This window comes from Leguminivora glycinivorella, chromosome 1 (assembly GCF_023078275.1).
Source record: "Leguminivora glycinivorella isolate SPB_JAAS2020 chromosome 1, LegGlyc_1.1, whole genome shotgun sequence".
Classification (NCBI taxonomy): Eukaryota; Metazoa; Arthropoda; class Insecta; order Lepidoptera; family Tortricidae; genus Leguminivora; species Leguminivora glycinivorella.
The window spans coordinates 9,945,889-9,973,854 of record NC_062971.1 but is presented as its reverse complement, the minus strand read 5'-3'; the positions used below and the strand labels follow the sequence as shown (position 1 = coordinate 9,973,854).

General features: G+C 37.5%; 2 protein-coding genes across 3 annotated transcripts; one reads left to right on the top strand and one right to left on the bottom strand.

Annotated features, from left to right (window-relative positions):
- The first annotated feature begins 2,987 nt into the window (after window positions 1–2,987).
- On the top strand, window positions 2,988–9,412 carry LOC125227427 (inhibitor of growth protein 1-like). The gene is given in 6 exon segments (XM_048131746.1): window positions 2,988–3,242; window positions 7,007–7,213; window positions 7,587–7,679; window positions 7,682–7,768; window positions 8,292–8,414; window positions 8,684–9,412. Coding segments are annotated over 6 exon segments (969 nt in total). The 5' UTR covers window positions 2,988–3,106; the 3' UTR covers window positions 9,007–9,412.
- Window positions 9,413–10,087: 675 nt separating this feature from the next.
- Window positions 10,088–27,636, bottom strand: LOC125230878 (ras association domain-containing protein 8). Of its 2 annotated transcripts, XM_048136132.1 has the most exons (10): window positions 27,236–27,633; window positions 27,025–27,135; window positions 26,724–26,842; window positions 26,080–26,268; window positions 20,323–20,545; window positions 19,138–19,254; window positions 18,680–18,882; window positions 17,643–17,757; window positions 16,691–16,817; window positions 10,088–11,406 (listed from the first exon to the last, which is right to left on the bottom strand). In XM_048136132.1, exons 1-10 carry the CDS (start codon window positions 27,305–27,307, stop codon window positions 11,306–11,308), a joined length of 1,377 nt encoding a protein of 458 aa, XP_047992089.1. In that variant the 5' UTR covers window positions 27,308–27,633; the 3' UTR covers window positions 10,088–11,305. The 2 variants fall into 2 exon arrangements, with proteins under 2 accessions (XP_047992089.1, XP_047992096.1); XM_048136139.1 differs by lacking the exon at window positions 26,080–26,268 and having other exon boundaries at window positions 27,236–27,636.
- Between the last annotated feature and the right edge of the window lie 330 nt (window positions 27,637–27,966).

Here is a 27,966-nt window from a genome sequence, read left to right as displayed (position 1 = left end):
ACTCCCTTCGTTCGTGTATTAATTTATCGCTACTCGTATCGATTTTCCTCTTTTCCGCACTCGTATCTACAAGTATTTTGTTTGGGTTACAAAAAAACACATTATTTACTCTACTACGTTTTATTTATGTCTCTTCAACATTACAAATTTGTAGACACTTATCTATACAAAAATCTTGACAAAAGAAGTACAGATCGCTGAAATTAATGTTGATAGTAATATTAATGACGACTACTTCAACAAGTGTCAATTGTGAAATGCCGCAAAATACTAGTTGCTCTATAGAAGACCATAATAATATGATCCCCGATCCTTTACAACCCAGCAGCTTGGTACGCACGCACGTTACAATTTTTTTTTAATTTTCTTTAGTGAGGGCAACTGAGTACGACGGCATATTTAATTGTTTATAAAGTTTGAGGATACCTGGAAAAAATTAATACAAGAAGCCATTTTGAAAATATAATAAATATTCACTGCTTTCGGTCACGCGTGTACGCTGCGACCGTTTGTCGACCGTTTGGTGACCGTTTGGCGACTGTTTTTTACATGGAATATTACCGTCTTAATCCATATTTTAACAACTTTATTGGTTTTCTAGGCATTATTTTTATTATTTCAGTATAGTATATATGCACCGGAGCACTAAAACTTCACCAATCAATATACATAACACGCAAACACCGAGTAGTCAATAATATTATTACTGGTTAAACTGAGGTAAATTGATGGCGCGTTGATAAATTTAGACTTATTTTATGAAATCACTCGAGCAATTTAATTGGCCATGGTAATTAGCCCACATTATATTACAAATGCAAACAATATGCCATTACATTTTAATGTTAAATGATTTTATTTCTTTTTTACTTTGACGTCTTTGACAGTCGCCATTTGAAAAGAATGAAATGAACGAATGATTTTGGGAAAGTAGTCGCCAAACGGTAACAATGTGTGCACGCGTAGTGCACACTTCTGTCACTTCTGTGACCATTTGTGCCTGTTACCAATCGTCCCCATTTGGGTCGCCGCGACTAAACGTCGACCGTACTGCGACTAAGCATTGAGACTCGAAGACCTGTGTGTACACAAAATAGGAGGCTTTGCGTAGGAACGGCGACCGATTATGGTTATATGGGAGCTGCCTCAATTCTCAACCGCCTTAGGGTGGCGTTATAGCAAACATCTACCCGTAAGAATAGATCTTAACAGGCACTGGAGTCTCAATTTACATTGAGAATTCGCCAGTAACAATGTGCTCTGCTAACCCATACTAAATTGTGGCGCGGTTGGAAGCGCGATGGCCCCGGCAAGGCCAGAGGTCGCAGGTTCGAGTCCTGTCGGAGGTGTGAATTTTTCCATTTTTTTCTTTAATTTAAAAATATGTACTATCGCTCGCAGACGTTTCTGCATGATAAAAAAAAACATTAAAAAACTTGCCGAATATGCCGAATACAGAATATTCGGCTATCTCTAGTTAAAATTATTCGGTTTCGTCGTGTTGCACCGAGTAATCATGTATATAATAAGCATAATTATAACCTACAGATTTCAGCAGGCGTAGACTTAAATATTTTTTTAAATTTGAGGAGTTCCGTTCTGATCATCATCAGCAGTTCCACTGCACCAAATATTACTGTTCTGAACGTATATGCAAGCTGTTCTTATAAACATACCAAAGTCATTATAAGCGTGCCGTTCAGATTTAAGGAGTTCCGTTTCTAATTATCATCAGCAGTTCCACTGCATCAAATGCCACTGTTCTGAACTTAAATACAAGCTGTTCTTATAAAAATACCAAAGTCACTATAATTGTGCCGTTCAGATTTGAGGAGTTCCGTTCTCATCATCATCAGCAGTTCAACTGCACCAAATGTCACTGTTCTGGACGTAAGTGCATGCTGTTCTTATAAAAATACCAAAGTCACTACCTATAATGTGTGCCGTTCAGATTTGAGGAGTTCCGTTCTGAACATCATCAGCAGTTCCACTGCACCAAATGTCACTGTTCCGTACGTAAATGCATGGTTCTTCTTTGTAACATCTTATAACACCATGGATGCAATAAATAAATATGAATATGGATATTGGAAGGCGACTGTGGGATATGGGTTAAAGTGTAGCGTAGGCGAGAGGCTGGCAACCTGTCACTGCAATGTCACACTTTCGTTTTCTATCGACCCCTTATTTGCCAAGAGTGGCACTGAAACTTGAGTAGTTTCATGTGCTCTGCCTACCCCTTCATGGGATACAGGCGTGATTGTATGTTGTATGTTGAATATGGATATGTGAATTATGAGATTTGAGGAGTTACCTCGATTTCTCCGGGATCCTATCATCAGAACCGGGTTCTGATAAAAATGGGTCCAATCTGTATGCATATATAATTATTGAATCAAAAAAAATCGAAATCGGTCCAGTAACGACGGAGATATCGAATAACAAAGATAAAAAAAACTGTGCTGTGTGCCTGTTAAATGATTGACGAATTCCACAGTAAGCTCAACAATGGGTACCTATCACACAAATAAATACCCTTGTCGCTAATTTGAAAAACGTAGCAGTATCGTAGCAGCGAATGTCCCCAAGATTTGATTTGCGCGCATTTTTTTAGTGACAACATTTGCTTGGCTATCTATAATTTTCATACCGGACGAATATTTGTATTGTTACGAATGAGCGTTTTTAGCAAAGGCTAAAACAGTTTACTCTCTTTTTGACGGGCTTGTCAATTGACATTGACAGTCAAAGCGTTTTGTTTTTATATAAACAATTGGACATTTTTTAATAAAATACGATTTTGAAATTATTTGATCGTGATATTAGATGGATTCCGAGACCTTGAATGACAAAGATGATATTTTATCATGAAATTTTTAGCTAAATCTTAAACTTTAAGTTAATAACTGATACATAGATGTTTACATCGACGATAAGTCAATTGTCAAACACGTGAAACGAAACGTTTCGAATCAAGCGTAGAAATCGCTTCTTGCTTACGGTTGGTTGTTGAGTGCAACGAGCGAACTTGTTATTTGCTTGGAAAGTGAAAAAAATTAGCCCACTTATACTTTTTGATTATGAAAATTGTGTTGAATCAGTAATCATGTTAGGTCAGGCTTCTACAGAAGCGTTGCTCTCAGCGACCTATGTAGAAAACTACTTAGATTGCGTGGAAAATCTGCCGAATGATCTACAACGACATTTATCGCGTATGCGAGAGCTGGACGTAACTTACAGAGGTATTTTTTTGTTTTTATAAGCGTCCTTACGGTCACCTTTTCTATTAAAATCACTATATTTTGAGAATTCTTTCATGTATGATATAAAATCATAAGGTGTGTTGACGTTAGCATCAGCCTCATTTTGTATACGTACAACTTGCTTTTTATAGTAACGCTCGCTTCCACTGTTTCGTGACCAAAATAAACACTTCTTGCGTTATTTTAGTTCATTTCTCACTCTTTACTAAACATCCAAACTGGAATAGTGGTGGCACATTTACAATTTCTGCTCTATTTTATTTTATACACTTGAAGTTTATATTAACATGTCAATCTGTATGGACATGCAAAATAGATGTCTTTGTAGTTTGTACATAACAAAATTGTAGCTTTCCCATTCTATAATTTATGGCATTGGTTAATACTTTTTCTTCATTTTCATTGTTTTACTCAAAAGATAACTTTATGATCAGCTAGGTAATCAAAAATGCTTTCTCTTCTGGTAATCTGTTGATGGAATGGGATTAAACACTTATTTTCTATATTTGCTTCTAAATGTACGAATATTTGTCAGAAAATTGTAGATCATGAGATAAAAATACAATTCTTCTATGGCATCCATATGTTGATTCTACAATCAAATATAATTATGTATCATAATATACAAGTACATAAAGCTCCAGAATTAAGTTATTATTAGTCATAGTATCAGGAAGTATGAGTAGCATTCTTAATTTCTTAACTATAAAATAATCTAAAATGAAATTAATTAACTAAAATAACATAACAATTAAACTATTATTGTATAAGAGTTTTGAATGATTCACGGTTAGGGATCATCCACATATTACGTCACACCAAATTACAGGTTTTTGGACCCCTCTCCCCCCCCCCCCCCTATGTCACGCTTTTTTGTATCCCTTTAACAGGGATTGTCACATTTAGTATGACCCCCCCCCCCCTTACACTGTGACGTAATATATGGATGACGCCTTATTTTCATTAGACTTATATTGACCGGGATATAGACCGTGATTACCTTTTTGATTTTTGTCGAGCTCCCGATATTTCGACGCAGTTGCATGCATCATGATCACGGAAAACTGACGAAGGCGGGTGGATGTTAAAGTTGTATAGACAGCGCGCGATCTACCCTCCTTCGCGCGCGTCGGCTGCGTTCACTTTCAGCGTTACCACTGGTCGCGTTCACACTCGATGGTCTGTCCAAACACACTACACTCACAGTGTCACTACGTTTGTTCAATTCTGACTTCACCGGTTTTTTACACAAACAAATCACTGGATTCCATACATTAGATAGTTTGAAGCCATCCTCACGATTGAAATTTTTATATTTGTGAATCTCAATGGCTTCTCTTACCAATCTCGGTATGTAGTGGCATTCCGTCGAAATTACCTTAGGACTATGCAACTCGATCCAATGATTTGCACCCGACTCAATGAGATGTTGAGCAATAGCAGACTTGCGAGTATCGTTCTTTTTGACTGCAGCAATGTGTTCTTTAATTCTGCAGGCAGTAGTGCGCTTGGTCTGCCCTATGTAAGAACTGCCACAACTGCACTCAACTTTGTACACCCCAGGTTTTTCCAGAGGAAAATTGTCCTTAGGTGACCGCAAGAACTGTGCAATTTTCCTGTGTGGGGTGAAGATAGTTTTTACAGAGTAATTGTTTAGTATTTTAGAGATCTTATCTGTCACTCCCTTTACGTACGGCATAAACGCTGGTTGTCTCTCTACGCGATGAGTGAGGTGCTTGGGTTTTGCATCCCGTTTATTAACGTTAACTCGGTAACCATTTCTCCTCAGGACTCTCTGAACATGGTTCAACTCCTGTACAAGAGAGGAGTCACACAAAGCGTGTGCTCGATTGGTTAGTGATGTTACGACCGAGTTTAACTGTCTGGGATGATGGTGTGAGCTCGCATGCAAGTAACGATCTGTATGCGTCGGTTTCCTATAGACAGAGTGTCCCAGCATGCCCTCGGCTCCAACCTTCAAGCTCACATCAAGAAATGCAATACCCCTATCTTTTTCCATTTCCAATGTGAACGACATGGATCGATGCACGCTGTTCAGGTGTCGTAACAACAGATCAGCTTCCTCCTTGCTACCCTTTATTACGCAGAACACGTCATCCACGTACCTCTTCCAAATTTTAACGGGAACTGGGGGCGCAGCAGCATATACATAGGGCAGACCAAGCGCACTATTGCCTGCAGAATTAAAGAACACATTGCTGCAGTCAAAAAGAACGATACTCGCAAGTCTGCTATTGCTCAACATCTCATTGAGTCGGGTGCAAATCATTGGATCGAGTTGCATAGTCCTAAGGTAATTTCGACGGAACGCCACTACATACCGAGATTGGTAAGAGAAGCCATTGAGATTCACAAATATAAAAATTTCAATCGTGAGGATGGCTTCAAACTATCTAATGTATGGAATCCAGTGATTTGTTTGTGTAAAAAACCGGTGAAGTCAGAATTGAACAAACGTAGTGACACTGTGAGTGTAGTGTGTTTGGACAGACCATCGAGTGTGAACGCGACCAGTGGTAACGCTGAAAGTGAACGCAGCCGACGCGCGCGAAGGAGGGTAGATCGCGCGCTGTCTATACAACTTTAACATCCACCCGCCTTCGTCAGTTTTCCGTGATCATGATGCATGCAACTGCGTCGAAATATCGGGAGCTCGACAAAAATCAAAAAGGTAATCACGGTCTATATCCCGGTCAATATAAGTCTATTATTGTATAGTTAGTTAATTGTATTCATGGTTAAAAATCTGTTGTCTACCGCAAAACTGTGAACACCACTCAGTTAAAGAAAACTTTTTTGTAAACAGTTTTGCTTAAAGAAGTTACTATTTATTTAAATGTGACTTAATGTTTACTTAAATGGAAATTTTTTGACATGCATAATGAAGGTCTCCTATTGTATTAAACATGTAAAATCGGGTAACTCACATAAAATTGTCGAAGATCGCTTGACATGTTTCGCTGCGTAACAAGGAGCATTCTCATCTTCAACAATTTTACGTGAGCTACCCGATTTTACATATTTAATATGTCAGTGTCTCCTATTGTAGTTTAAATGATTTTATTTTATTTATTTATACAAGGAATTCCAACAGCTATGAATGATACAATATACATTTAGAATAGCAATACAGAGCCAATTATAGGAACTCACAAATAGAGACTGGATGGATAGTTTTTACACAGTAATTTAAATTATGATACACAATACACATGCACATGTGATCAAGATAGTACATTGGATATCCTAAGTGGTATTAAGTAACTCAAAGTAAGAAACAAGATAGTTACAATATAATGAATGAATACCTATTTGATACTAAGGTACATTAAGTATACATTATGTTGACATAATTGGGTAGAACATATAAGTAAGACAATTATCAGTTGAATGAACAACGTGGACCAGACACAAAGTATTACAAATTACAGATTAGACTCCAAGGCATCAACAACCTGGCACATCACTACCTGCAGCATGCTGTTTAGAAGCAACGATTGACTAGATTGCGCCTTACACTAGGGATTGAGCAATTGAAAACGTCGAAACGAAAACGGTTATTTAAAGATCCTATTTCCATATGTGTTGGCTAGTTCTGGTTGTGGGCAACTAGAATGTAAAATCTTCTTGTTTTGGCGATAGACTCTTGAGTAGAGAGTCTTATACTCATATGGACCCATTTTACATTGAGCATAATTTGACTATTTCTTATTTTTCCTTAGAATGCCTTCGTGATGCCGAAACTCATCTAGCAGTATGCATTGGTCCAAACACAGAAGAGCGGCGCCGCGGACGCGCTGCCTTGCGCCTGCAGAGCGCTCTTGTTGCGGCACAAGAGATCGGAGATGAGAAACTACAGGTTGTGCAGCTGCTGCAGGACCTCATAGACAATAAACAGAGGTCACTGGAAGCTGACCATAAGAAATTGAGTAAGTATTAAAATATTCATTTGACAAAATGTATTCATACTGTGTTCTAAATGTGCATAATATTACACAGTTATTTTTTTTAACGGAGAGAGTACACTAGATAGAGTCAAAGACGAGGTAAATGAGTGTGTTTTCTCAATCAAGTTAAGGAGAACTTAAAGTAGTAACAAATAAACAAATGCTTTTTTTTAATAAATTTGTTTCAATACAATAACAGAAGCTGCCTAGCTGGAGACAATCTCTTTCGCGTATTTGACATAATTATATTTCTATTTATAAACTTACTTATACATGCTGACTATCTATTAAAAACTGAGTCGAAATATTCAATGATTGTATTTATTCGCGAAACTGTAAAGTATATTTTGTTCAGTCTCCTGCCTGGAAGTGAACACGAATGGCACGTCGACGAAGGAGGAGCCGGCGGCAGCGGCGGCGGCGGCGTCCCCGGCGCGCAGCGAGAAGGAGCCAGCGCGCCGCCCGCGCCCGTCGTGCACGCGCCGCCGCCCGAGCGCGCGCCCGACAAGAAGGAGGACAAGGAGAGGGACAAGACTGGTGAGGGAACCGCATACAGCTTCATATAATCTCTTTTTCAGCTTAGCCCCCCCCTCAATCGGTGGAACATCACATGATTATGGTCAGACAAATATCTTGAACAATTGAGTTGTTATGACTAGACTAATGAGTGTTATGACCAAAGCATGTCATCTACAATATATGTATGTAGAGACTAATCAGTAATAAATTTAGTGTAGACCCCTGCGCGTGGCTATAGCAGGCTACTACTTTTGTGAGCTGTTAACTTTGCTAGTTTGTCTTTGTGCTGGTCGAAAACTTTTCTACTTGCACACACCATTTAACGCCTTATTTATCTTATGCGGCGCATTATCGTTGCATCGTGCACGTTGATATATTAGGTGCACGCCGTGCGCTTCAGTAAGGTCCCCACCTTACTGAAGCGCGAAAATCATGTGGTGTCCCACCGATTACCCTATTAATCATAAATAAATAATTAATTAGTGTAATAGTAGTTTTTATTTATTAAGGTTGAACATTTTCCTTAATACTTGTGTGACAGGCGAAAGATGGTCAAAGCGGGCTCGGCGTTCGCGAACGGCAGCCGCTGGCGCCGCTACAGACGGCGCGGACTCCAGCGAGAGGGACGAACAGCGTCACACACACAACACAACACATAAGAAAAGTAAGATTACAACTTACATTCACACGTACGATTACAAGACGTAACTTTACTGTCAGCTCTAAAGATTCTGTCATACTTTACAGTCACTTGTTCTTAGTTTCTTAGCCTAAATTGTTATAATATAACGTCTTAACAATTTTTTTTGTGCTAAGTAGAAAAATTAGGCAAAACGAATTAGGCGTTATACAGCGCCTTCTCCTTGTTTGTCGACCTTTTTTTAGACCGTCACCCTTTTTATGACTTACTGATGACGAACATTTATTTTCCAGCAATAGGCAAAAAGAAGAAGCGCAAGGCACGGCAGGCGGCCCAGCGGTCGGAGACGCCCCCAGAGGAGGCGGACGCCATCGACCCCGACGAGCCGCGCTACTGCCTCTGCGACCAGATATCCTTCGGCGAGATGATCCTCTGCGACAACGACCTCTGTCCGATAGAGTGGTTCCACTTCTCTTGCGTCTCTCTCATCACTAAACCCAAGGGCAAGTGGTTCTGCCCCAAGTGCCGAGGCGACCGACCTAACGTGATGAAGAACAAAGGACAGTTCCTTAAGGAGCTAGAACGGTATAACAGGGAGAAAGAAGAAAAAGCATAGTGTTTACTCAACAAGAAGCGGCGCACGAGGTCCGCTATGAACTCTTGAAGTCTAGTGTTTCAAATGTGATTTCAGTTATATGAAAATGATTATTGAGTTTAATTCGATTCTTAACAATATGCCTGTTATACATAAGTACCTACTTTTCTACGAATAAGAGTGAGAAGATGTAAATGGTTGTCGCTGAGAATCTGTACTATTAAGTAGGTATGTTGCTTTAGATTAAAATGTTCTTTATTACTTTAGTTCAATGAAGTACATGTAAATAGAATTTATGTTTGTCTTGTAGTCAAATACAGAAGGAAAACTGCGTGGAAGTCGCATTTATTTCACCTATTTGTAATATATTGACAAGATTTGACGTATTTCGGATAGACATTAATTGAATATAAGATTTAATGAAATACATATTGTCTTTATTTTTCTCGAATCACATTAGGGTTTTATCCACGTTCATACATCCGATTTCCGTAGCTGGTTAGGACGGACGTGCGTCTCGACACCTCGAAAGCCTTGGTGAGCTCGTGAGTTCAAGCCTCATCGGCGCTCAATAATCCTAATGATCTCGATTTCAGAGCTTGGTCTAGATATAATAAAAGTATCCTAAAAATTACACTTATTGTATTTACATTTTCTTGAAAAACTCTGAAACAAATAAAGATCGTCGGCTGATAATGGACATTATTTTAGGTCCTGCCAATACTAGCACCTTCGCAACGCAACCAAGAACCCTAGGCTAGGCGGGTTCTCGCCATACAAGCGGGCGATTATAGATAACGACCGGTTTCTGACGTAGTGCGCCATTTTTTGTCTGGTTCATATACCAGATCTAAAAGCATAACTAAATACCACGTTAGGCCTGTCTTAGGTATTAGCAGACATATGAAAATATTGTACATATTAAAGGACACCTCACACACATTGAACTAGATTCTCTGTGGTATTCGCTTGGCCTGATAGACGGACCCACGATGGACCCATTCTATTTTCTGGCGAAGCCCTTGCATTTGTGTGAATGCCAAAACACTTGGGCCGCACGCCGTTTAAATAATAGGCTATTAATAATACTCTTATAAGTTTTTTAAATCACTTTATTTGATATATGAATTATAGACAAACTTTCTAACTACTTTTATAGAAACCACGCACAATAATAGTACCTAGAGATTAAAGTAACATATAGGTCCATATTACATTATATATTAGGCCTAATTAAATACTTTTGAAATACTCAGTTTCCCATAAATGCTGACATAATTTAAGTTTCAATTTCACTATAACACGAGATAATTATATTGGTTTACACAAGTATTGCAATGGCTTATATTTTCGACTAGATAATTATCATTAAACATACCTATCTGTATTGCAAATTATTCATTAACTACTCAAAAAACCTAAGATATATACGAAAATATAACTAGGCGTTCCTTTATTTAAGTAATAGTACCATTTCTACTATTTTTATACTATAATACTTGATCTGGTAAGAAAGTGACCATATCAATCTTTTAAATATTTTGCTTGCACTTATAATTAAACCGCAAATATGACACTTACACATTGAATGAGATATTTGAGTAAGTATGTTTGTTCCCTCCGAAGAATATCTATAAAGTCCTATTTTTAAAGGTAGAATGATTACTTTATGAAGATGGCAAGATACGATAATACTTTTTTTAATATAGAAAATTCCAGTGTAAAACTTTTATATTTAGTTAATAAAAATTCGTCTAATGATCCTAAATTAAAATATGACATGATAAGACACAATTTGTGACCCTAAGTTTAATTTATATGACACTACTTTGAACACAAATACCACTAAATTAACATCTAAAACATTTGAAGAAAATGCACGGTTATTCTCTACCCCATCTCCTACATGTCCGTTTCATTCGAGACATTTCGAGTTTGTCATACTTATCCTTTTCAAGATGAAATGTAGTACATATTAATAATTTAACTAAACGTTTAGTTAAACAACAATAATTACCACTCTTTATGACTATGTAAATTGTCGTAAACATATCAGCTGGTCAAACTTAACATCACCTCTTCAATACCATAATGGCAACTGTGCATGTGCGACAGCACTTATACACTGAACGGTTGCCGCGCGAGCACATTGCTTCACGACGTGCCTCGTTCTGTGTGGACCCAGCTATTAACATAGGAACTTAGGTGTGATAAACTCAGCCAAATTTAAAATATCTTCTGATAAAAAAGGGGTTTTGTCGTATTAAATGGACCCTGTAGGGGCACGGGCAGTCGGGCAATCGTGCAGTTGGTGAATTGGCTAAACCCATACCCCATGAGGATTCTTATTGGTGGGTGCAGCATTTTCCAGTTGCCGAGGAGACCCTATGATTCTCCGTGCACTGCCAGCTTTACATAATCCTGGGGAACAGATATGATTACTGATTAGCAAAGAGGATCGAATATTATAGAGAGTTACTGTGAAAGTAAAATGTGTAATCACTAATGGCTAAACTTGTGAACCTCAGTTTTGACAATTTGGTCCATATTCTTAGCTTGATATGCTTTGATTAAAGTAAAATAGCGGAAGATACGGCACGTCAATACTAATTGTCAGCTAATAAATGGCACTACACACTACTACATACAAGAAGACCCACACAGCTATGTAAATTTACGCTATTGAACGACAGAGACACACCGATTTATTACGACGGTAGTGCGAACGAGACAAACGCGCGCATCGAGATGAGCCTCTTTCCAAGTGTCATGTCAAAGCTCTTTAATAAAGATTTAAAAAAAAAAATGTCATTGCAAAGAATCAAGAAGCGTCAGCAGACAAATTGGAGTATAAGAATTATGAAACATATTTTTATATGAAAACAAAATAAATTACTTATTATTTATTACTTTACTATTTTTTAGCACTGTGGAGCGATGTTTGGTTTGGTGTAAGTAGGACAGGTACCAAAAAAAATTCAAAATGACATAATTATTAGTATATTTTTTTATTATTTATTACGTCTTATTTTTAAACTAAATTATGAACTTATTAACCAAAATTTAGATGAGGCACTTTTTGCCACAACTGTCAACAATATCTTATTTGATACAGACATTAGAAAAAAGCGCGTGGAGTTTCTCCGCGCGAAAGAAGTGAAACTTCGTAAAATTTAAATGAAAATATAAGAGCTTGATGACATGTATCTCACTTAGGGTTGCAAAAAATACGGTTTTTTCTGGCTTAAAAAAAACATGAAAGAAAAACCAGTTTTTTTTTCTGGAGTATGTTTTTTTCTAAAGTACGAAATCTCAAAATTTGCAAAGCAGTTTTAGACTTAGGGCCAGTTGCATCAACTACATTTGACAGACACATCATCGTCACGCAGCAGACGTCTATGGAACTTCCCATACCATAAAATTTAACGAACGCTTTAACGGAGACAGACGGTTTGGTGCAACCGGCTCTTAATGTTAACTATTAAACGAATAACTAAAAGTTCTGGTCTTATAAAAGTAACATTTTACGAAATGTGTAGTTGGTAGTTATCACTATTTACTGTTGGCAACACGGCCGCCTCTCCACGCTGCACGTAGCATCGGGGATTCCCCAATAAACGTTTGTATACTGAATGTTAATCGTATTAAAATGTACGTTATTGTTATTGAAACACGTTACAATACAAGTCACGAAAAACCGTTATTGTCGAATTATTTGTTCATGTGAAAAAAAAACATATTTAGAAAAAAAACCATGGTGCTCGGTTTTTTTTTTCATAATTCTGAAAAAAAAAACATTTGTTTTTTTTTCTATTTGCAACCCTAATCTCACTCACAACACACTATTACTTTTTGAAAATATGAAGTGGCTGAAATTGATGGAACTAAAATAGTGACCTCATATTTTTTCTTTAAGAAAAACCTTATTAAAATTGCTTACGATAGGGTACTTTCCTATACTTAGAATAATAGTTATTTACAAAACTTTTCCCCTCACTATAGCGAGAAAAGTCGAGGCGTCCAGTCTGGCTCTTGTCGTTGTTTACGCACTACAATAAGCCTTTTGTGTCTGACAAGTTCATCTCCAGGAAAACTAGAAAACAAATAAACATATTTGGTGCGAGTGAATTAAAAAAAATCTTGTTGATAAGGCAAGCATTTTTGCAACAAACTTTAGTTGATCATTATTTTATTATTTGTAAATAAAAATAACAAAATAATGTACTACTAAAGTTTGTTGCAAAAATGAGTCAAATATCATTATATAATATATCAAAAAATTATATAATCAATCAACAATCAATACCAGGTAAAAGTTTTATTATATAAATTATTTATTATGATCAACATTTTATGCTGACGCTACCGCGAATGCAAATCTCAAAAGGCAATCTTTGAGCGTCATTAATATATCATGCGTATTTGGTCGCACATCAATGAAACTTATATTTCTATCCCGCTCTGCAAAATGGCCGTCAAAACAAAGACTGAATTTATAAATTATCTTAGAAAATAAATTTTTCATGTACTTACGAGTGAATAGTGATTCCATGCGATTTGTTTTTCCTTTTATAATGGTTTGTGCAACGCATAAAAGCACACGAAAGCATTTTGGTTACGTTTTACCCATAAGAAATAATTTATAATTTCCTCACGTCACACGTCTCACGACATCCGATGCGCACGCAGTGCCCATTGCAACTGAAGGCAATCAGGCGACGGTCGCTTGATTTTTGAGGGCCACATTTGAGTGGCGCGTCACCTATCTTCCGCTATTTTACTTTAATCAAAGTTGATATGTTTTAAAATGTCAAATATTAATATTAGCGCCATCTAGCTGAGCGTACCCCAAAGGTATAATGCCATCTAGGCCACCGTACCTTTTTCTGTATGGTACTGATGTACGTTTTTTTCTTAGACTTTATCTGTCTATACGGAGTCTTTGCTGATTAGACACTAACGTTATACAGACATTTGTGTCTTTCCAATACAAATGGGTCCTTAATACTTCAAGCGCAATAAGATTCCTGTCCGATTGTGACCAATATTACAGGTAAAATGGAGGCGCACCCGCAGGAATACCAATTTGTGACGTAATTTTGCATCCACACGCGACATTTGATCATCCCGTTGGGCTAGCCGTAAGTCTTTATACATAAGTACATAACTAATTTAAGAGGCCTTATTCCTAAAGACGAGCGTTTTTGGCAAAATGTAACCTTTTTCATTCAAAATTATAAAGAAACTATAAATGATTATTAAAAAACTGATAATGTTCCTAAAAGAACATATCTTAAGCTAGGTAATAATTGGATAATATTTTAAAATATGTCTTCAAAAAAATCAGTTTTTTCGGAAGACGTTTTCAAATTTCGTAGTGGGATAACTCGTTTCGAATCGTGATTGTGCTGTTAAAAATGTCATTTGGGGTAATAAATGAGCACAATCCTATTTATTATATCCTATACGAGGTAATCAAGCCGTGTTTGGGCTCATTGGATTTGGGCTGACGAGCAGAATCGATCTAGATGAGGTCCAAGGTCTCATGATGGAGTCAGGAGATGGTCAACAGAACTGCTATTCTACTCATCCTAACTCCACCATGTTTGGGCTCATTAGATTTGGGCTGACGAGCAGAATCGATCTAGATGAGGTTCCAGGTCTCATGATGGAGTCAGGAGATGGTCAACAGGTCTATTCTATCATGTTTGGGCTCAGATTTGGGCTGACGAGCAGAATGATCTAGATGAGGTCAGGGTCTCATGATGGAGTCAGGAGATGGTCAACAGAACTCCTATTCTACTCATCGGAACTCCACCATGTTTGGGCTCATTGGATTTGGGCTGACGAGCAGAATCGATCTAGATGAGGTCCAAGATCTCATGATGGAGTCAGGAGATGGTCAACAGAACTGCTATTCTACTCATCCTAACTCCACCATGTTTGGGCTCATTAGATTTGGGCTGACGAGCAGAATCGATCTAGATGAGGTTCCAGGTCTCATGATGGAGTCAGGAGATGGTCAACAGAAGTGCTATTCTACTCATCATAACTCCACCATGTTTGGGCTCATTAGATTTGGGCTGACAAGCAGAATTGATCTAGATGAGGTCCAGGGTCTCATGATGGAGTCAGAAGATGGTCAACAGAACTGCTATTCTACTCATCATAACTCCACCATATTTGGGCTCACTAGATTTGGGCTGACGAGCAGCATCGATCTAAATGAGTTCCAACGTGTCGTGATGGAGTCAGGAGATGGTCAACAGAACTGCTATTCTACTCATCGTAACTCCACATGTTTGGGCACATTAGATTTGGTCTAACGAGCAGCATCGATCTAGATGAGGTCCAAGGTCAGGACTGTCAGGAGATAATTCAAGTCCTGAAGTGTGGTTCTGGTTACCCTATAGTTAAGGGGCGTTCATTAATCACGTCATATTACATTTTTGGCCTATTGTAAACTGGCGGGTTAAGAATTTCACCACCCCCTTTCTTCCCGTGGGTGTCGTAGAAGGCGACTGTGGGATATGAGTTAAAGTGGCGTAGGCGAGAGGCTGGCAACCTGTCACTGCAATGTCACACTTTCGTTTTATATCGACCCCTTATTTGCCAAGAGTGGCACTGAAACTTGAGTAGTTCCATGTGCTCTGCCTACCCCTTCATGGGACACAGGCGTGATTGTATGTTGTAAACTGGCTGACTATAATAATAATGAAATCTTACTTACTGGCCTAAAAATCTTATCTTACTTGACTAAAAATTATTTAATACAATATCTCTACTCTATTTAGTACAAACCTTGGGATTAGTTGACAAAGCTGACCCCAGGATCCCATAAGCCGTGGCAAATGTCGGGATAACGCAAGGAAGATGATGATATTCGTCTTTGAGTCAAAGGAACAACATATGTATGCAAAATTACAATAAATCGGTTCAGTAGTTTTAGAGAAAATTGGCTGTGACAGACGGAGAGACAGAGGCACGAGTTATCCAATAATTCCTTTTTCCTGTTTGAGGCACGGAACCCTAAAATAATAGCGCCGAAATATGATTTTTGTTTACTACCGTTTACCACTACTATCCAGACAGTGTACAGTCACCGGCATAAATAAGTGATGATTTCTGTACCTTGTCATATACTCTTTGAAATGTCATACGAAATTGTCGAACGATCTATAGCGACTAGGTATAGAAATCTCATCACTCCTTTATGACGGTGACTGTAGCACAGAGAAACAAAAAAAGTAATATGTTTCAACCCCATCCCTCCCCTTCTCCATCATGATGATAGTTGGTGATTTTTCCATTTTTACCCCCTTAGGAGAAGAGTATCCAAAAACGCTGCTGAAATCACTTTTCTCTTATTCTCTAATTTCAAGTCTATAACAAAAAAAAATCATCCCCCTACAAACTTGCACCCCATTTTTACGCCCTTATGGGTGGAAGTTTTCATAATCTATTCTTATCTCTTGTAAACTTTAAAAAAAAGTCCCCATGTAAAACCAAAAGAATTGTTACTAGCGATTAAATTCAAAACTATCAAGATTATTCTTGCCTGTGTTGAAACACGCGTTGCGTTGCCGGTGCTCGCGAACCGAGCGTCAACGCCATCTATCGATGGCTATTTCACGAATTTGATGAGCGCTCAAAGGAATAAGGGCTCTTAATTTTTTTTATGTCAAAATGTGGGATGGGATCTTACCATCAAGAGGATGTCTAAGTTCGTCTACACTGCCAGATAGACTTTGAAGATTAGCTTCTTTCATTTCTTGTACGAGTCGCTCCACTTGTCTCTTCTTTTCCATTATAGCGTCTTCTAGAACTCCAACCTAAAAAAACGTTACTTTGGTTCTAAATTCACAAGATTCAACTATAAATCGATAATTCTTATACAAGACATTTAACTTGTTATTTAATTCCTCATACTAATGTTGATACTTAAGCAAGCTAAATATAGGTACCAAAGTTGGGTAGGTAGGTGTTTGGTGAGGCCAGAGATTTGACGAAACTTTGCTATCAAAAACACTAAATGTCTTGAGTACTAAGATAATCACCGCAACACAAATGCGAGAAATCACTAACAGCACCTTTATTGATCTTATTCTATTAAATGTATACAACATTGAAAATAAATCCGACTAGCAAACATTGCGATGCTTTTTTCTAGCGCGGCGCACGCGTTTATCTCGGCCGAACAACTTGCCTCTGCCGAGGCACCTGGCACGTCTACATTGGCCGTTTGCTGTTCGAGAAAATGTATAGGGGCATTTTCGCGAAAAAAGATTCAAAAACCTTTTTTTTCTAAAATAGGTACTTAAATTTAATGTTTTTCCTACTCAGAATCACGAGCCCTTTCTATCCTACTAGGCGGAAAAAAGCATCCCAAATTAAATTTTTCTACTTTGTTACCATTTTTAAAACACTTTGTACAGCGGTTACAAAGTGGAAAGTATGCAAATGTAACTGGTCCATTTTTCCATGTTTTACAATGTTTGCATTATTAAATAGAGTGCCCACCGGTTATATATGGTAGGCGTGTTCAGTGGATACATGTAGAACTCAACATCATAGTGTAATAATGGAAAAAATGGATCAGTTACAATTGTCCCCCAGATGAGATTTTTGTACCTTATTAAAAGGATATATTTACAAACCTCGCGCTTTAAGTTTTCAGCTGTCAAGTGGTTTATTTCTGTTGCATGTTTTGCTTGTTGAATTTGAGTTTGCAAATTTTCTACTTCAGCCAACATTGATCTTTCTAAAGCTTGCCTGTAACAAATAAAAATGTTCTAGTGCCCAATAATAATAATGTCAAGTGAAGTTCAATGGAAATAACCTTTTTTGGGAAATAATGAATTGTAATTCAATAACAGAGATGTAGTGTAAACGCTTAGGAAACGGTATTTGTCAGATATAAGTACTGACTTTGGTTGACAGATGGAGCGTGTTCCATTTCCGCCTCGGCCTACAGTAGACTAGTTAACTTTTTCGTTAGAGTGTATGATATTCATTTACTGTATAAGGTGAAAGTACTAGTGCTCGACGCTGAACTAGTATTCGACATGGGCACTTTATGTCAAAGTCATAAAAATTAAATTTGAACAACGAATAATTTTCTATATTCGAATTTAAACCTTGTCACTTTCACAAGTATTATAGAGCCCAGGTCGAGTACTAGTACAGCGTCGAGCACTAGTACTTTCACCTTATATGCATGCAATACATGTATATATTATAACTATTGTCGCAACGCTAAATTATATAAATATGTCATATTTATTTTCACCACACCTACTGGTAAAGGCTCTCTGGATACGTCAAAAACGAATGACAAAGTTGCATTTTATCCAGAAGAGTGTAAAGTAATTTAATAAAAATTTAAATTTCGTATCCAAAGCTCTCTGTACAATAAAATAAATAATACAACAATAAATACAATTAAAAAAATTATAAATAATATATAAATATTGGCTACACTTGTCTTTACACAAATGAACCTGGCCTCAAACTTAGCAAAGCCTTCGCTCGTGTTTTAATTTATAGTTCCGAACTTCCTCTTTTCCGCCCTTGTATCGTAATGTACTATTTCATGTAAAAATTCACATTAAAAGGAACATAAATTGAATGATTGCTTTCATAAGAATCCTCCTGTAATATAAAACCACAATTGAAGAATGTCATTTATGTTTACCTATTCTCCTGCTGTCTGCTATTGATAATCCTTTGCTCATTGTGAATGTCCTCCATGATCTTCCGGATCTTGTTCTTGCACTGCAGCAGCTCAGTCTCACAGTTGGCCAGCTTCGACCGCACCAGCACTATCTCCGACTTAAGAGTCTTCTCGTTTTGTTTCACGAGCTCACTCTCTTCTTCTAAGTAGGTTAACGCTTGCACCTGCGAAAAAGTTCCTGTATTGAGTGTGATCAAATGGACAATTACGTAAATGTTGATACATTTATTTATGTGTAGCAGAAAGAGGCAATGTACTCGCGCGGCAAGCCGAGGCACGTTTACATAGCACGTCTTCGCGCAAGGAAATTGCCTCGCGACGTGCCTCGCTCTGTGTGTGTGGCTGTAAGAATGCTGTAACAGGTTTGTTATGATCATAATATATTATGATATAACCAAACCGCTATTCTCCAGGGTTACCTGTTCAGTACTTATTCTGAGTTGGTTATCGGCAGAGCTGATCTGCTGCTGCAGGAGTTCCACTTGCCGCTCCTGCTCCCTTCCTTTGTTCTCCCAGAAACCAATTTCAGCATCATACTGCAAAATAAACGCGTTACTATAAAAAAATACATTATTTGCCGCAAACTGTCCAAATGTAGTTACCTATTTACACTTACATAAGGTATCAAACAAGCTAATTACAATTGTTTAGTATCAAACATCTCTGCTTTAATCTAGGAATGAGTTGGCATACCAAATTTTGTGTTAATGGGGGGGGGGGGATCCGCGCATGTTTTAGAGGTGGACCAGATTTACACCAGAAATACATTATTACTACAGTGATGCCCATATCACACACTATTTTAAAGGACCGATGGGTGGCCGCATAACGTCCTTTCGGGGGCCGTACTTTCCCCATTATGTCACAGAATACATATTAGTACAAGTACAGAAAGCCCACTCCAACAGCCCATCTAAAGAAATAACGACTCGCGCTACGATACTATTAACTTGAAATTCCGACCGCACATAGCTAAATGCCTACAATTATATTGACGTAGAAGCGCGCTCTCTTTCTAGCGCGTAACTCGTACCTTTTCTGACGATATAGGGTAGTCTCCTTTTACAATCTTAATATTTAACTAGTAGCTTTTTTATATTGCTCTACTTTAGCTCGAATAAACCTAAGATATGTCTTAGTGGTATGTAGGTTTAATTTTAATAAGTTCGAGTGTAACTAGTTAGGACTTTTTACTTAGAAGTATTAAACCTATTTAGTATAATCATATAATGATAAATAATGGTAATTGGATGTAAACCTATAATAATAATAACAATTTAAAAACAGTTCTTACCTTTCATCGTTCTTAGGGAGCCTAAATAAAGTTAAATTTGGTTCGCAATCCGTGTTAAGACCGCTAAACACTGCACAATATTTCTTTGGCCTATTTTTTTTGTTCATTGTTATCAGATTATTAATACTCGTATCAATTCTGTTACAGCGGTCGAATCAGTACGTAGGTATGCGGCGAACAACTCTCGCGCGTGCGTCACCGCTCGCCCGTGAGGCCCTACTGATTGCCACCTGCGAGGGGCGCTTACGATTCGATACCTACACGCGCGAGTGGGACAGGCCTGATCACGTCTAGTCAAATCTAGATTTACCTTAATGAGATCCGCTTGTTGCGTAGTGAGCTTCTCCCTCTGATAGTTGACAAGCGACACAAGCTCCCTGTACTGGCTGTTGTAGGTGACAGCTTCAGGGCTCCGGAGCTCCTCCTCGGGCAGGTTCACTGGGGACATGTGCGAGGAGCGCGGACGCGAGCGGGTCGGCGACTTGCGGGACTGCGTTGGAGGCGGTGGTGACCGGTAGGGTGGAGGTGGCTCCCTGGATACATTTCATACTTGTTTAAAAAATAATTGTGTTGCTTAACCTCAAACTCGGGTAAATCCATTCTGCTTAAAGGTTGATTATGTATAAAAATATATATAATCTGAAAAAGAATCTCCCTTATAGCAGAATGCATTTACCAGAGTTTGAAATTAAGTGACACAATTTATACTCATAAAATTTAACATGTTTACCTTCCAGTGCCCAAAGTTATGGACCATGGCAAGCTTTATTACAAAGCTGTAATGTTCACAATTCAGATCGGCAGGGATATTGTTAAGCCGCCCATGTTAGTTCATATCAAACCACCAAAAAGACAAATGAATCCTAAGTCATTCTTTTGTTATCTATATCTAAAACCATTTATCCGGGTCCACACAGAGCGAGGTCGCGAGCCATGTGCGCGCGTGGCAAACGTTCAATGTACACAACTACACATGGCACATTTGCCTCGCGAGCACAGTGCCTAGTATCGTGCCGCGATGTGTGGACCCGGCTTTTGACATTTGAAAAACAGGTCAATACAAGATTACCTGTCCATATTTCACTGATAGAGTAAGAATCAGGCCGTGAAATGTTTAGATAATGATGATGATGACAGTAGGAAGATACAAATAAGTTTCATACATAATGCATGTAATTTAGTTAGACTCAATTTTAAAAAAAAACGGCCAAGAGCGTGTGGGGCCACGCTCAGTGTAGGGTTCCGTAGTTTTCCGTATTTTTCTCAAAAACTACTAAACCTATCAAGTTGAAAACAATTTTTGTAGAAAGTCTTTATAAAGTTCTACTTTTGTGATTTTTTTCATATTTTTTAAACATATGGTTCAAAAGTTAGAGGGGGGGACACTTTTTTTTCCTTTAGGAGCGATTATTTCCGAAAATATTAATATTATCAAAAAACTAATTTAGTAAACCCTTATCCATTTTTAAATACCTATCCAACAATATATCCATAGCTGGGCATTAACTCGTTAATCCGTTAATCGTTAATTAGCGAAGTTAACATTTCGATTTCGATCCGTTTGGATTAACTTTTAAGTTAACTTGAAAAAATGTTAACGGACTCGTTAACTTCCGTTAAATTTCCCCGAGTCCGTTAATCGTTAATCTAGTAGGGCACAGGCGCCATCTGCGCTGCGAAAAACACGTTCTGAACGCTACTATAAAAGCCCGAAGTACGGCAAATCCTATGATTTGCCGGTAAATCCTAGGTTTTACCGATGTCGATTGCTAAAAGTCCGAAATATTACCTAAAAAAGTATTCTTCACGTGGATTTGCTTTTACTAACTTTGATTCGGTGAATCCTAAGCTTTACCATGGCGACTGTTGTAGTGATAGGGCAGCAAATTCGAGCCCTATTTACGACCACATTCGCTTCCCTAGCCTCTACCGCCCAAAGTGCCACAACAGTCCCGTCACCGCCAGCATCTCTCCTGACACAGCTCTTGGCAGTAGCTCAGGCGATCACTGCCTTCCACGAGCAGCCTAGAGTTCAATAGGCTAGCTGTACTTCGGCCTTTAACAGCAATATAATACGTTATAGTGGATACTGATGCAACTAAATATTTAAAGAAAAGTTCATTTTTTTTCATGTGTTAACGGATTAACGATTAACTTTAACTTACGTTAAATTTGTCGAAATGTATCGCTTTAACGATTAACGAAGTTAACTTTTTTAGTAACGGATTAGCGATTAACGAAGTTAACTTTTTGATTAACGGTGCCCAGCTATGAATATATCACACGTTGGGGTTGAAATAAAAAAAATCAGTCCCCACTTTACATGTAGAGGGGGTGGGGTACCCCAACAAAACAATTTTTTTTTCGCTTTTTATTTTACCACTTTGTCGGCGTGATTGATATACATATCGTCACTACCTTTAAAAAAATTTTGTATCTTCGTCTGTCAATGAAAAGAAAATTGTAGTAAGTATGTATGGAATGCATATAGACTTACTGCGTTTTAACTTTGAGAAGCAGCGTGAGATACGAGATTTTTTAAAAGTAGTGACGATATTGGTACCAAATTTCAGCTTTCTAGTGCTAACGGTCACTGAGATTATCCGCGGACGGATGGACGGACGAACGGACAGACAGACATGGCGAAACTATAAGGGTTCCTAGTTGACTACGGAACCCTAAAAACCACAAAGTAATAGTTAAGTTGATGAAATTATTCCATTTTTCTAATAACGGCAAAAACATGTATCACAAAATCTTTCTACTACATATAATTATTGTTTAACTTGGTGTAACTTTTTAAACCCAATAGATTTGAACCACACATTTCTGAGGCCAAAACAAGGTTATAGTGTGAATTTTCTGAGATGAATATTTCGCTTTAGCCGTAATCTGTTAAACAAAGGCCTTTGTTTCTATTATTCACGGCGGCTAGCTCCCGTTTAAGCGGCACGTGCTAAAGTCTCAGTGTAGTTAAAAAGCAACTATCATGATAGCAATAAGGTTCAAATTTATTAAACAGTTTACAGTATGCAGGTAACTTTTTTTTAAGATGACAAAACGTGTTATCTCCGAGAGGTCTAAGACTTGATCAGGCATACCCTATTATTAATAGTACATTGTGCAACAAGGGGAGGAAGTTGAATATTACTAACGACAGTAAGTTAAATCGCAACGGCTTGCCTGGGCGATTTAAAGACTCGAGTTAGTAATATTCATGGGTCTCTATTGGTTCCCATAATTTTTTTAGTCCGATTTTTACAATCCATAACGTTGTTAGTCATAATTTTTAATAGTCATATTATCATTAGTCATAAAGTTGAATGTCAGAAATTGGAGGTCAGATTTTTGCAAGTCATCATTATTGTTAGTCATAAACATTGTTTGGCATAATAATCAAATTGCATTTTGTATTATGGACATAATGTTGAAAGCAATAAACATGTTTGTCATAATTGTCGTAAAGTATATTTTCGCAAGTAATAATGATTACTGTCCACATTAACTTTAATCATAACATTCAATGGGATCTATATTATTTTTCATTAAGTTTGAAGTCATAATGTTTGTTCGTGTTCACTATCGTTAGTCATAATTTAGTTTTTCACAGAAGATACTTTTTTCGTCTTTTACATGTTATGTGTTTAATTTTTTTATGTTGTTTTTAAGAATATTAGGCCCCGACAGCGATTCGACGGAGCCCCGCTATGCGGGGCTCCTATTTCTGCTCTGAAGGACACAAGGTAACTAACATTGAGGTATAATGTACTAGAGAGGACACGACGAACAAAAAGTTTGCGCCACGAACATAAGTCCAGTGGACTTATGTTGCCTCAGTCAGTCTCTGCGCGTGGTGGGAGGAGGTTGTCTCTGACTGCACACAAATAAAATGAAAAAATGCCTTCCTGTGCTATAACTCTATAAGATACTGTTCAAGCCATACGAGAAAATCTAATAAAAGTGACGGTGTCACATTTCATCGGTTAGTAGACAAGCTATTTTGATCTAACTTAAGTAATTATTATAATGAAGGGACGAGCTCCTTAAACGCGATGCTATGGCCGCCATTTTGACAACTGGAATCATAGATGAATCGCGCAGACATGACATGTAGGTAATAAGGTATAATAATTGTGATCATATTCTGTTTTCAATATATAATATAAAAATATTTATTTCAATTTATAGTTTTGAATATTACACGGTTCTAATACGAATTTTAGTCGATAATATTATACAATAAGCATGATTTTGAATTATTTCTGAATTATAATTCTCATTATTGACGAAAAATAGTGACACCAAAACTGAAATAGTATTTAAAGCAACCGGTGTTTAAGGGAAGTAAAACAAGGTGAATGGGGCGATTATTATTCTGAGCGACAGAAACTTACAAAACTAATTTTATTCAAAGGAAATTAAAATTTATGATAAAAACAATTACTTATTTTTATTTCACTGAGTAGAAATTAAATATAACACAATGTATAATAGTGCTAAAAGTAAACTACTTAGTATTTCACACAGAAAGTATAAAACAAAGGTCTATACTAAAAGTGTCGCGTCTAGGTGGTCAAGTCTTACTCTATGACACGGTTCGCTTCACGCGCATGCGCCTCGCGCTGCCGCCGCTGCCAGTCGGCGCACAGAATATGTTCGAGTTGTCATTTCTAGTACGTAGTACATAGTAGTTCAATGGTAACTAACGAACCTACTCGAGAAATGAAAATTTTCTCGTTGGGCTCACTGATTTTCCCGCCATTTCGTCTTTTACATGTTATGTGTTTAATTTTTTCATGTTGCTTTTAAGAATATTAGGCCCGGCCAGCGATTCGACGGAGCCCCGCTATTCGGGGCTCCTATTTCTGCTCTGAATGACACAAGGTAACTAACGAACCTACCCGAGAAATGAAAATTTTCTCGTTGGGCTCACTGATTTTCCCGCCATTTCGTCTTTTACATGTTATGTGTTTTATTTTTTCATGTTGCTTTTAAAAGTATTAGGGCCCGCCAGCGATTCGACGGAGCCTCGCTATGCGGGGCTCCTATTTTTGCTCTGAATGACACAAGGTAACTAGCGAACCTAGCTGAGAAATGAGGATTAAAATACTCAATGAGCTCACTGATTTTCCCGCCATTTCTTCCTTTGCATGCTGATTTTTGTAGTATTCGGCTTCGTCAACGAGTAGTAGGGGGGCAGGGGTCCTATTTCCGTTCTAATGGACGCGAGGTAAATGCGGACTACCAATAAAGTCATAAGGTATAATGTATCGATTGTCCACATTTTCGTTAGTCATAATTTGGTTTTTCTCAAAAACGCGTAACTTTTCAGGATTGCCATAAAACAAACTTAACCTAACCTATCTATAGGTGACCCTAATGAAACCGTTTCAGAGTTATGACTAATGATAATCTGGCTAACAAAGGGATCCGTTTTAAATGTTATATTCATCAACTTTCTTGATTCTAAGATTATAGTATTCTATAATATGGGTTGTTAACGTTAGAACTATTAAACGTTATTCGTAACAAAGATTATGACTTATGAGGTTTATGCCTTAAAACTGTATGCAGAACAATCAGTAGGGCTTCAAAAAATATGCCTAGTAATATTTCTGGATAATTATTGTTATGCCTTTCAATTTTATACTCATCAACTTTATGACTTTTAAGGTTATGGCATCCAATATTATGGGTTGTTAATGTTAGTACCATTAAGCATTATTCGTAACAAAAATTATGACTAGTGATGTTTATGACCACAAAATATATGAATAACAACTTATGACTAACGAAATTCTGACCAAAAAGTTTGTGGGAAAGAAAGGGGTCCCATATTCATACTTCCCGAGTTACACACAATATTTTTCATCACACTTGCATAGTAAAAAACTTGCATAGTAAAAAAGAGTTCAATACAGTACTAGAAATTTCTTGACTCCCTAGGGATAACGATTTTTCTATAACTCACACTCTGCCTGCGTGCAATAGCACATTTAGTGTGCGAGTGTGATGAAGAAGCTTTTGGGTTCCTTATGTCTCATGTATGTAATTCATAATGTGTTACCTATACGGTGGAACATCTTTAAGTACTGGACTTTCGGACTCTGGAGTCTTGGATTGTTGCACGCCTTTAACCACACCCACTGGATTTCCCGGAGAGGTGTTAGTTATATTATTGTAAGCAGCTCCAGGGTTTATTCTGTTTGGAGAGTTTTGGTTGTCTAGAATGTTGGGGTTTGAAGTGTTATGGCTCCTAAAATTATGTAAAATATTATTAGAATGTATGTATTCTCACTACAATAGTCAGTTAACAGAAAAGTATTAAATGACTGTGCTATGCTACCACACCCATACCAGCTTTACTCTCTAGGCACCCACAAACCAAACTGTCTAGGACATTTTTTTCTTCATTTAATAAAACAACGGTTCAACTCATTCATAATATAATAGAGGAGCTTTATGTAGGTGTCTAGGCAATATTAGGATATCTAGTGTTACTAATTTTACAAATGGATTTAAAATATAAATTAGAAAGGGTGTTCTGTGACACTTTGAGATATACATTTAAGAGAGTACAATTTTGAGAATAAGTAGCTTAGGTTTTGAATTATACTATAGTTACTTTACTACAAGAGCAAAGTTACACTTATTACAATTACTCAATACTATTACTAAAATTATTGAAACAAGACATTAATAATCACTCACCCATTTCCAATTGGAGATCTAGAGTTATTGTTTGCTTGTGACTTCTGACCACTACCAGAATCAGATCGCCTCAAAATAAATTGAATATCATTGGAATACTCTCCCCATTTCATTAGTATCTAAAAATAAAATTGTCTATTAATGTATAAAAAGAAAAAGAAAAATATAAGGTCTGGAGAAATACTTGGGATTGTCATATTGTTCCAAATAAAATAAACTATGAGTCTATTACCCAACATGACTTTACATGATGTGTTCTATGTGAAAACCATTCATTGTGATATGCTAGGAAAACACGTACCTTCAAAGGATATTCTTGAGGAGCCAGTAAACGCTCGTTATTCCGCCACCGTTCAATCAGCGTAAATCTGCCTACTTTACCAGTGGCATGGGCTAGTGCGAAAACTACATCCTGTAAAAACCTTACATTATCAACTTGATGGCTAAATCTGACCCAAAAACCTAATTGATGATTTCAGCACATTAGTAAAACAAAAAATACCATAACTGACCTGACAAGTAGTAGTTTCCGTGACCCCACAAACAATTCTTTGTATTCCCTCGACCCAGACCTTCAGCTCCATTAATTTTTGGAATAGAGACTCACTAGGAACAATACTTATGTTCACCTACGACATTCTTTCGAAAATTACACCACCTGTCTGTTTTGTAAATTCTTTCTCACGCGAAACGAGTTAAAATACGACACAAACATACCAAAATACACAACACAATACAATTCAAGAAAATAAAGTGGGTTATGTGAAAATTTCGTTCGGAAACGCAAAGGAAACGTAGCGTTCATCAGTGATGTTGACGTTTCCAAAGAGAATATTCGAGGGGTTACTGCTGAAGGGGTTAGCGAACAACAAATATCATGAGTTTATTATCTGCCTCTCTATCGCTCTTGTCGGTTCACACGATAGAGACTGGTAGAGACCCAGTCAAGACCCAGTTAACGAAATTATAATCTAGTAAACTAAGCTCGGCAGTTATAGGGCTAAAGGCACTAACAGACTAAGTGAAGAAGAGAGCAAGAAAAATATACTCTGTCAAACAAGTCTATCAGTAAATAAGAACTAAGAAAACTATAGGTATCCTTTTCTCTAGCACCCTAAAAAAAAGGATGCATATAGTTTTCTTTGTTCTTATTTACTGACAGACTTGTTTGACAGAGTATATGCCTGTTTTTGCTCTCGCTTACACCTTATCTCGAGCGAAAGTCTGTTAGGGCTTTCAAGCG

Excerpts from the sequence above, each read along its gene's own strand:
- LOC125230878 (XM_048136132.1), bottom strand. The coding sequence starts at position 27,307 with ATGGAGCTGAAGGTCTGGGTCGAGGGAATACAAAGAATTGTTTGTGGG. Across the intron at positions 17,758-18,679 it reads AGCAGACAGCAGGAGAATAG|GCAAGCTTTAGAAAGATCAA; the intron begins GTAAACATAAAT and ends TATTTGTTACAG. Across the intron at positions 16,818-17,642 it reads CTGAAAACTTAAAGCGCGAG|GTTGGAGTTCTAGAAGACGC; the intron begins GTTTGTAAATAT and ends ACGTTTTTTTAG.